The 11716-nt window shown below is 38.7% G+C and overlaps 1 protein-coding gene across 1 annotated transcript; it reads left to right on the plus strand.

The window, feature by feature from the left end:
• The first annotated feature begins 315 nt into the window (after positions 1-315).
• LOC147457416 (uncharacterized) lies at positions 316-11429 on the plus strand. The gene is made up of 5 exons (XM_086513319.1): positions 316-535; positions 622-700; positions 783-900; positions 11114-11241; positions 11324-11429. The coding sequence occupies exons 1-5, from the start codon at positions 316-318 to the stop codon at positions 11427-11429; spliced, it is 651 nt and encodes a 216-aa protein (XP_086369445.1).
• Positions 11430-11716: the final 287 nt, after the last annotated feature.

Raw genomic sequence — 11716 nt, forward strand, 5'->3', positions numbered from 1 at the left:
TAAGTCACTTAGAAAAGGAGCTCAAATAAAGTTAACTGCATTTTATGTAGATGGCTAATTCAGCTTTACGATCAAACTTTGTTGGAGAAGTTGCCAATTGTTGTTGAAAGTTGGAGGGACCTCTCTTGTGAGGAGTGTATGTATCCACTATGGATGAGAGATTATGGTTTGATTGCTTGGGAAATTGAGTATTGCCCTTGGTGGCTAGATTACACTCGAGGCACCTACCTACGTGATGAAGGGAACTTATATAAAGGTTATTTTTGGCATTTATAAAAACTACAAAATTGTTAAAGTGCTCCTACTATTTAGATTATGTTTGTGAGAAATATATTTTTGTTTGCTTTAGAGCACGTTCTTGAAAGAAATGAAAATGGTATTGAGGAGATTGGCTCAGCTTCCAAGAAAGCCACCTCTTCGAAAAGAGTAAACAATAGTACAATCTCCTCTATAAAGAAACGATTGGATTTTGTTAGATCCAAGAAGCCCAATAAGTCTCCCAAAAAGAACCAAAAAGGTGCTCAAGGCTCCACAGGTAAACTTGCTTGTACAGATATCTAGCTGTCACTTTCTTTCTACTCAACAATTCTTGATGAAATATTTTATTTTCTGATTATGCAGTGCCTTCCATAGATTGTGATGTGAACGTTATTGGGAACATGCTAGATGTTTACAAAATTTCTCTCGATGATGAGAAATGGTAAACACATGTGAAAAGAAAGACTAACTATGTGTGGTGTGTGTTGTGAATGTTTGAAATACATTTATTTGATCGTATGCAGGATCTTGGATTTTCTTCATTCAGCCCATGTTGATGGGGAAAAGAGCAATGAAGTGGCCTCTCTTTTGTTTGCGGATTTTCCAACAAACTTTAAAGTTGAAATTTTTTCAGAGAACGAGGTATGCATCCTTCAAAACCACAATGGACAGTCTATGATAGTTTTGGAACTTTAATTAAATTAACGATGCATATTATGCAGGTCCCTCCATGGAATCAATTCTCTCGAAAATTAAGTAAAAAGTGGCCGTAATAGCTTCAAAGTATGTGGCAGACAATGGGTGGTACATCACCCTAAGCTCCACTGATCACTTTGGCATTGTGTCTAGCCATGCCATCGAGATGGGATTCAAAATGATGCACACCATCCTTATTTTGATCCCCGATGGTTATGTGCGAAAGACCATTGAGATTGAGAGAGTAAGTAAATTTATTTGTTGATTGAAAAGCATGCTTGTAGTTTTCTTCAATTAGATCACATTCTAGTTGTAATTTGTAGGTGGAAACACTATTGCTAGGATTGTTTTATCGTAAGGGTCAACGTCCTATCTACGATCGACGAGATGGAGAGAGTGTGGACAACAACTCTTTCGATGCCAAGTCCGGAATACTGGTGGAGCGCGTCGACGGAGAGTACATTGGAGGACACGCTCTTAGAGGTGCCGCCGAGCGTAGCCTTGACTTCTTTCGGTAAGAATATATGCTTCCTACTATGCGTTATTGGACTATGTTACATAAAGTAAAAATACACATATTTTTTGCTTTTTTTAGCTGGCTTGTGCGGACATTTACTGCGGAGCACACCTACATTGTTGATATGTTTTCTGGATGTGGTGGCTTGGGCAATGTTTGCGTTGAGTTGTCTAGACACTGTCTCTGCATAGATAGTGATCCAGAGGTCTTCCATCAACATCTTTCACGCTTCAAGGCTCCATGTGTACGTGCTATTTCAGCAGTTGATGCAGATAGTGATGAGGAGACTGATTGGCAACAATATGAGCCCGGATCACATTGCCCTTGATTGACATCAACATTGGTATTATCTATCATTTTTTCTAGTTTGTGATTTTTATGGAACGATGTGTGACCATGGTGTTTGGGTGCCACTTTTTTGGTATTACTGAAGACATGTTGTTGGTGTTGATCGTCCTTATCAATTCAGCTATGATTTCATATTTATTATACTAGATAGAAGTTTGTTGAGAGCTTTGGATTTACCAAAGTAATATACCAACATATGCTTTTTTGCTTATGTTATTTCTTCTTCCCGTGAGCATTCGTTGCTGCACGGAAGAAATTATGGAATGGGAATTTTTTTAGTTTGAATTTTCATACCGTTATGCTACCGAAATTTTGATTGCTTATCAATATCATCATGCTTTTTGTTCATGTTTGAAAACATAATCATGATTTCACGTATACAGAAAAGTTAGTCAAGCTTCACGGAAGCAAGTATGGAATGGAAAATTTTGTTGTTTGTATTTTCGCGCCGTTATGCTGTCGAAATTTTGATTGCTTGTGAATATAATCATGCTTTTTTGTTCATGTTTAGAAACATAATCATGGTTTCATGTATACACAAAAGTTAGGCAAGCTTCACGGAAGCAAGTATAGAATAGGAAAGCTTAATAAAAGTTAGGCAAGCTTTCACAGAAGCAAGTATGGAATGGTTTTATTTTTATTTTTCACATTGTTATGCTGTCAAAATTTCATTTGCTTGTCAGTATTTCTTTACACTGTCGGTCTAAGAATATATATAGTTTTATATATAATATTTATATTATATATATAATATCTTTTTATTTATTTATTTATATGTGTGTGTTTATGTACGTAAGGAGATCTTCAACTCGGTAAAGTGTTTTTAAGTACTTGTTTATACAATATATATAGTTATTTATACGTGTGTTTATGTATGTATGCAGTTCTTCAACTCAGTAAAGTGTTCTTAATTACTATTTTATATGCAAGAGTCTATGCGTGTTTCATTACTTTGAGGTCTTCGCCCAAACAAGTACAACCATCAATATTTTTTAGATTCCTAGTTTAAAATTGGCTTATTAGGCATTCATCCTTGTTTGCAACAACACCTACATGGACAGGAAAGTATATTCTACTAAAAGTAGGGTAAATACTAAAGACATGCTCATCTTTTTCTTGCATTATATAAAAAACTCACATAGATTTTCTTTACATTTTTGGCTTTCTAACAGCTTGTAGTTAAATTTGACGGTTTAGTTTAGCTACAAGATATCAACAATACCCTAAATTATGACAGATCTTGAAGATGTGTTAGTAGACCAGGCCGATTAAAAGTATCACAGCTACTTCAATAATAATAAGTCAGACAGAGACATATGAATTATTCTCGCCAAGGCACTAAAGAGTGGAACACCATCATATAGTTAAAATAAGCATCATATAATTAAAATAAGTTGTTTACATGATTACGTAGGGAATCAAACCTGCACACACACACACACACACACACACACACACACACACACACACACACACACAATACAGCTTGCATCACACTAGTACAATTTATCATGTGCTAGTGCATATTTATTTAACTATATTATTTAGTGCATAATTATTTAAATCTTGCCTCAATCTTCTACCACATTAGAGCCAGAGATGTCGACCAGGTTGATTGTGCGTTTGCAGACAAGCAAATGGTCAATCTCCGCCTGTAAAGCGGCCCTTCGAGAGCTATCTATGTACCCCCATGTCTCCCACTTGCCCAGAGCTTCTCGCATTGTCTCAAAGCCATCATTGAGTTCCTGGTCTCCGGTGTTGCGAGTGCGATTAAGGTGGTTGAACATCCGGATCGCCTTGTTTGTGTCACGCTCTCTTTGTGTAAACGTCTTCTTTTCTTCAAGGGGTGCGTTGGGGGGGAGTTTATGAAGCTCTTCATGGATTTTTGCAACTACCTCATTACCAGTACTAGCATATCCTATAGGCATTGTATAAGTATAGGGAAAATGAAAAAATCTCTCTTGATTAGCACCTCCGATTCACTTGTGCAGCATATGGTGCTTGCCTTGTAACATTTATATATAGGCTAAAGCACCATGCTCTCAAAAAGCATTGATAGTGATGGAAGAGTGGCATGTGTTAGTGACATGAGGGGTCCCACGCAGCATATGCTAACTGCTAAATTGGAACGTGCAATAATATATGCATGATTTGTCAATATGAATATTATAATCGTCTACTACTCCACCACTAACTTTTAAAGTGGGGTGTGCAATAAAATATGCATGATTTGTCACTACGATTATTATTCCCCTATAAGATTTATAAGCATCTAAAAGTGCAATGAGTAGACAACACTAACTGCCTCTCTAAGGGCTCGGGAAACACTATGATTATTATTCTTCTATGAATACTATAGGCATATAATAGTGCAATGAGTAACCACCACAAACTGCCTCTCTAAGGGCTCGAAAAACATTATTTGTGGACCCGGATTTGGAACCTTTTCACACGCATATGAACAGGAAAACTCTCTCTCTCTCTCTCTCTCTCTCTCTCTCTCTCTCACACACACACACACACACACACACACACACACACACACACACACACACACACACACACACACACACACACGTGAGTAGAAAACGTGCACACAACCTCCTTCTTCACAACAAAACTCCACTTTCATCTCAATTAAAATGTGGGATATTTATAAAATATATAAATTAAACCAACACATAAACAATTCTATACCAAGATACTAAATGAAATAATTTGAACCGGCTTGAGAACCTTCTTGCCCAAACTTGAGCCGGACTTTTTTCATTTTGAACCTATCTTTCCTCTCTCCCCCTCATCTCCCACTCTCTCTCTCTCTCTCTCTCTCTCACACACACACACACATGTGAGTAGAAAACGTGCACACAACCTCCTTGTTCACAACAAAACTCCACTTTCATCTCAATTAAAATGTAGGATATTTATAAAATATATACATTAAACCAACACATAAACAATTCTATACCAAGTTACTAAATGAAATAATTTGAACCGGCTTGAGAACCTTCTTGCCCAAACTTTAGCCGGACTTTTTTCATTTTGAACCTATCTTTCCTCTCTCCCCCTCATCTCCCTCTCTCCCTCTCTCTCTCTCTCGTTGTCGGTACTCTCACACCCCGATCCTATCTCTATTTCACAAGTATGTTTTTCTCTCTCCGTCTAATCCTTCTTCTCTCTCCTTCCCTCGGTACTTATTTAACATACCACAACGCCACCTTAGAGAGCATACATATGACTGGAATCCATGCTTCTATAAACTCGAAAAAGCATCACCTGTAGCAAAAAAACACGAATTGATTAACTCGCAAATAAAATTAACCTGCCCAATATGAGTCCGAAAAAGCATGTAAGTCTGGCGGCAATGATCCCCCCTTGGGATAAAACAAGCCAAGATGTAAAGTGCCACTAAGGTAGCGGAAAATCCTCTTGACAACCTGCGAATGCTTAGACCCTGGGCTATGCATAAATCTGTTGACCTGTGAGATTGCAAACTGAATATTTGGCCATGTGTTGCATACATAAATGAGGCAGCCAACAACAGTTTGGTAAAGAGTGACATCAGTAGGATCGCAAGCATCATGTAGACTCAACTTCAAACCTGTTTCCATGGAGTGGCAATAGGTTTGCAATCCTCAAGTCCAAACTTACATAGCAACGTCTCTATGTAACTTTCCTGACACAAGGCAATACCACCATCACACTGCTTAAACTGTATACCCAAGTAATGATGCAACAGCCCCAAATCTTTCATCTTGAAAGTAGCATTCAAATCAGCCTTAAATTCAGCAATATGTCTCTCATTTGGTCCAGTGATCAACAAATCATCTACATAAAGAACCACTATGAGAAGTACATCACCCTCACGCTTTACATACAATGTGCTTTCTGTTGGACTGTTACGAAATCCACGTTTAACGAAATGAGTGTCAGCTTTCTCATACCAAGCACGAGGAGATTGCTTCAACCCATACAAAGCCTTCTTGCATCTGCACACTTTGTCCTCTTGTCCTTTTATGACAAAACTGCGAGGCTGCGTTACATAAACTTCCTCAAATATGTCACCATTCAAGAAAGTAGTAACAATGTCTCATCGATGTACATCCCAGCCAAAATGAGCTGCCAATGCACATAGAAAACGCACAGTAGTCATACGACAAGTGGGAGCAAAAGTCTCTTCATAATCAATGCCTTTTTGATGTGCATAACCCTTTGCAACAAGTCGAGCCTTATGGCGATCGAGATCTCACCATCCGGCTTGCGTTTCAACTTGTAAACCCACTTCGTACCAATGGCCTTTTTGCAACGAGGCAAATCACATAAAGTCCATGTGTCATTTTCTATAAGTGCATCATATTCTGATTGCATGGTAGCCATCCAATTTTCTGAATTCTGTGCTTCATCAAAAGATAGAGGCTCCTCAACGTCATGTAAACTAGACACAGTCAAAGCATAACAATCTGATGCATAAGATGCATGGACAGAGCCTGAATGAGTACGACTAGACAAAGGTGCATCCAATTTACTGTCACGCAAAGTGTGCACCAACCATTTTGGCATACCTCTAGCCTGCTCATTTTCAGCCCTTTCCGCATCAAGTACATCATGTACATCTACATCAGTAATAGGCTGATCTGTAACATTTTTAGAAACCCCCATAGGTTGTACATTTGCCTCATGGAAATTACATTCGTATTTCCACCACTGAAAAGAGGCAACAAAGTGTCATAAATGTCATGTGAGCTTACATTACTGTCTCTAGTACATGATAGCAAGGGCTGAATAGAATCTTCCACAAACACTATATCCCGTGAAACCAGAATACGTTTTGTTTGCGGATGATACAACCTGTAACCTTTGCTTTTAGCACTATAACCAACAAAAATACATTTGACAGCCTTATCATCCAATTTTCTGCGCTGTGTTTGTGGCACCAAAGCATATGCCAAACAACCAAAAACACGCATGTGCTCAATAGAAGGCTTTCTATCATGCCATGCTTCATATGGAGTAATAGACTGCAAAGCTTTCGTAGGACACCTGTTAAGTACATAAGTGGCACACATGATGGCCTCAAGCCAAAAAGAATGCGGCAAAGCTTGACTTTTGACCATACATCGTGCCATTTCCGTCAGTGACCTATTTTTCCTCTCAGCAACACCATTTTGTTGAGGTGTATAAGGCACTGTACATTGGTGTTTTATCCCACGACTAGCTAGAAATGCATTAAATTCATGAGACATATACTCCCCCCCTCGATCGGAACGGAGAGTGCCCATAGTACATTTTGAGACATTTTCAGCCATAGACAGAAATTGTTTGAAGCACATAAAAACTTCAGACTTCGCTTTAAGCGGAAATACCCATGCATGCCTGGAGTAATCACCGATGAAGGTCACAAAGTACAGGTAATTGCCCAAGGATGGAGTTTGCATGGGCCCACAAACATCACTATGCACAAGCTGCAACCTGCATGTGGTCCGAACTGAACCATCCTTTGGAAACTTAGAACACTGCATCTTACCCAAAATACAGCCTTCACAAACATGTTTGACAGGTGCTTCAAGAGGCGGCAAAGAAGCAACCATACCAGATTTCTGCAAACGCAGCAAACTGGCAAAATTCAGATGACCAAAACGTGCATGCCAAAGTTTTGCATCTGAAATAGCCCTTGAATCTGCAATAGCATTTGCAAAATTTTGTCCACACTTATCATAAAAAGTGAGCTTATACAACCCACGACACAAAAGGGCAGATGCAACAATTTCATCACCAAAACTGAGGTCATGAACTATACATCTGTCATCCACAAATTTGACTACAAGTCCAAGTCTAGCAAGTGCGGATAAAGAGAAGAGATTCTTCTTGATCCCAGGTACATAAAGTGCATCAACAAGTGTGAAGGAACTGCCATTTGCAGCAGTAAGCACAATCTTTCCAACTCCCTGAACTGGACATGAGGCATTGTTGGCACAAGTGACTGAATTCCCATGAGGGACAGACTTGAGAGAGGTAAACAATTCACGATGTGAGGTAATGTGCTTTGTAGCACCACTGTCGAAATACCAAGTACTAGCAAAAGTCTGGTAAGGCATCAAGAACAATCTGCACTAGGGAACTGTCTGAAATGACTTCACCTGCAGAAATGAGTTGCTCATTGATAATGCATGAGCCTGTGCATCCTTAACAGCCCAACGAGCTTGTTATGCCCCGTAGGAAAAACAACTCTAACAACAGCAATCCTTGCAGCAAGACCTGTAACATCCTCAACATCACCTACATCCTCAGAACTAGGACGTATATCAGTGCCCTGCACAATGTTCCAGATGCCCTTTGACACAAGAACATGTTGCATCATATAAGCCCACATAGGGTAGTTGTCCCCATCCAACCTGTCCTCAGTAGCAAACATGTTGAACACATCTGTGTTGTTGTTGTTAGCTATGGTAAATGCTACACCTGATGTGAAAACTGCCCGAAAATAGGAGAAATGGAGCGGGAACAACACGTGCTATATAGCACAAGCCATAGAAGACTATGAGACAACTGGTATGCAGAAAACGGCACTGACAAAAATTCTGCACAAAATGACGAAATAGCATGTGCAGTACTGCCTGTAGTGGAAACGAAGGCCGAAATGAGCCCGGATCAAAAATCTGAGCAGACTGAGCTCTACAAACTATCCCAAAATATTTGTCGACCTGTGAACGCTCGCCAAAGCCCACTGGAATCGGACAAAGTGAGCAGGCGTGTACTGCAGCAGCTGGCGACTAAGCCCGAGATGATGCAACCTGCTCTGATACCAATTGTTGGAATTAGGGTTGCAGAGAGACACACACAGCTTGGAGAAGACGAAGGAAGCTCAAGGCACACAATAGAGAGAGTGTTACTTAGTGTGGAATGGAAAGATAGATAGCCCTAGAGTGATGGGCGTATATACAATGCTTGGGGGAAAAAACCTCCTAAAGAGGGAAAAAATGCCCCGACGGTCCTAGTGTGTTCACACACATCACTACCACATGTATATGGTAACATCCTCACATTCATTCAACCAAAATAGCAAAGCAAGCTTGGGACACTCTAGATGAGACAATTATAACGTATCTGCATAAATGGCTAGGATCAAAGATCATGCACGAGGAAGATGAAATGGAAATTTTTCTTGCTAAAAGCAAAGATATTAATGAGCAGCTTATTAGTACAGGTGAAGTCAATCCTAGTCATTCACTTGTATAGGCTATCATGTATACATCACCAAATTTGTATTAGACGTTTGCTTCTATTTTGAGCCTTCTTGCACATGGTAATGATAATGTGTTGATCACTTTGCTCTTACAAGAGGCTATGTTTATAAAAAAAAAGAACTAAGTAATGTGTTGTTGATCAAGCTTTTGTTGTTGCACAAAGAAAAGATAGCAATAACACTGCTACTACTTCCGATGTTCCTTCTCTAGATAGCAAGCCATCTACGACAAATGCTTCCCATAGCAACAATGCACATGGTAAGACTGTTGAGAGAGGAAACAAAAAGGTGTGTTGCAGCTATTGTAGAGCTACTCATCATCTGATAAAGCAATATCATAAGCTAAAGGTTAAAGAGGAATATAAGAAAGAAGTGAATCAATCAAATGCAACCATTATAGAATTTGCAAATTCTATCGTGGATGCAGAATGGGCTTTAAGTGTGCAGTGTTAGTATGGCTACATATCATCTTATAAAGCAATATTGTAAGCTAAAGGCTAAAGAGTTACACAGAAAGAAGGGAATCTACCAAATGCAACCATTTTAGAGTTTGCAAATTCTATTGTCGATGCAAAATGGGCTTTTAGTGCACAATGTCAGTATGATCCTTTTGTCCATGATGCATGCATATATGACGTTACAGATTCACATGTGTGGTATTTTGGCATTGATGCTACAAAGCAAATTATATCTCATCTCTGAATTGTTCATTTTTCTTAATGTTGTCTCCAATGGGAATACTATCACTTGTGCCAAGAATGCCTCTTATCCAATTCAAGGGGTCAGAAACATTATACTCACTGCAATTAATGGCAGCTCCTTCCCTCTTCTTGATGTACTTTTTGTGTCTATTTTTGCATTACCAATACTTGGTCTTGCTGTAAAGTTTATGGATGGTAGATGCACAATTCATGATGATACTATTGTGGCATCAGGTATCGTGTCTCATAGGCTATACAAGCTCAATACTTATGAAAAGTATGTGGAAAACTTTGTAAACGAAGTTATAGACTTTAAAGCTATTTGTGGTTGGAAAAAATCTAATATGGTTGCCTCATTGCCCCCTTTGGAGACACCATCAAATCATGTTTGTGAAGGTTGTATTTTACAATGTTCTATGTTTTAAAAGAAGGTTCGATCCCCCATCCCCTGAACAAAAAATTGATATGGTTGCCTTATTGCCCCCTTTGGGAGACACCATCAAATCATGTTTGTGAAGGTTGTATTTTACAATGTTCTATATTTCAAAAGATGGTTTGGTGTGGGCTACTCAAAATTGCAACTAGTTCACATTGATGTTTGTGGTTCCATGCACACTCCTTCTTTAGTGATAATTTGTACTTCATGACCTTCATTGATGGGTATATACGCTTAAGAATAAGTTTGAAGTGTTTATGTGCTTAGACAATTTTTGCTTTTGATTGAAGATATATCTAGGTGTAGTGTGAGTACCCTTCATTTGATTGAGGGGGAGTATATGTGAAAGAATTTGATGCATTTTTGGTTATTCATGGGATAAAACACCAATGTATAGTGCCTTATACACCTCAACAAATGGTGTTACTCAAAGGGAAAAAAATCACTTATGGAGATGGTATGATGCATGGTCAAAAGCCAAACTTTGCCACATACTTTTTGGCTAGAGATTATCATGTGTATTGCCTATATACTCAACATGTGTCCCACCGAAGCTTTGCAATCTATGACCCCATATGAGGGATGGCATGATAAGAAGCAATCTATTGGTCACTTGTATGTTTTTGGTTGCTTGGCTTATGCTTTTGTGCCACAAAAAAACAAAAAAACTAGAAGATAAGGCCGTCAAATGCATCTTTGTTGGCTACAGTGTTGAGAGCAATGGTTACAAGTTATATCATCTACAAACAAAACATATCTTGACTTTTCTTGTTTTTGTGGAAATGTTGTTCAACCCTTCCTGCCATGTACTTAAGAGAAAAGTGTAAGCTCACAAGACATTTTTGATACCTTGTTGCCTCTTTTCACTGGTGGGAATACAAATGTAACTCCATTTCCACATTCAACCTATGTAGGCTTTGAGTGATTTTACAGAAGATCGTCCTATTTCTGATCTAGATGTAAAGAATGGAATTGGTGAGGATAAGGTTGAAAATGAGCAAGCTATAGGTATGCCAAACTTGACAGTGATAATAAATTGGATGTACCTTTGTCTAGTCACCCTTGTTCTGGTTCTCATTATGCTTCTTGTGCATCAGATCATTATGCTTTGGATTTTTTAGTAGGTGTGATGAGGATGAACCTCTTACGTTTGATGAAGTACAAAACTTTGAGAATTGGATGGCTGTTATGCAAGATGAATATAATGCATGTGTGAAGAACAATACTTAGTCTTTATGTGAATTGCCTCTTGGAAAGAAGGCCATTGGTACAAAGTGGATTTATAAGCTGAAAAGTAAGCCAGATGGTGGTATTGATTGCTACAAAGCAATGATTGTTGCAAAAGGTTATGCTTAGCAAAAGGGCATTGACTATGACAAAACTTTTGCTCTCTCTTGTTGTGTGTCTATTGTTCATTTTATTTGTGCATTGGTACCTTATTTTAGATTGTATGTACATCAATAGGACAATGATGACTTATTGAGGAAGTGTATGTAATGCAACCTTGTGGTTTTGTC

The sequence above is a fragment of the Adiantum capillus-veneris genome, chromosome 5 (genome assembly GCF_014529385.1).
Source record: "Adiantum capillus-veneris isolate H3 chromosome 5, ASM1452938v2, whole genome shotgun sequence".
NCBI classification, from domain to species: domain Eukaryota; kingdom Viridiplantae; phylum Streptophyta; class Polypodiopsida; order Polypodiales; family Pteridaceae; genus Adiantum; species Adiantum capillus-veneris.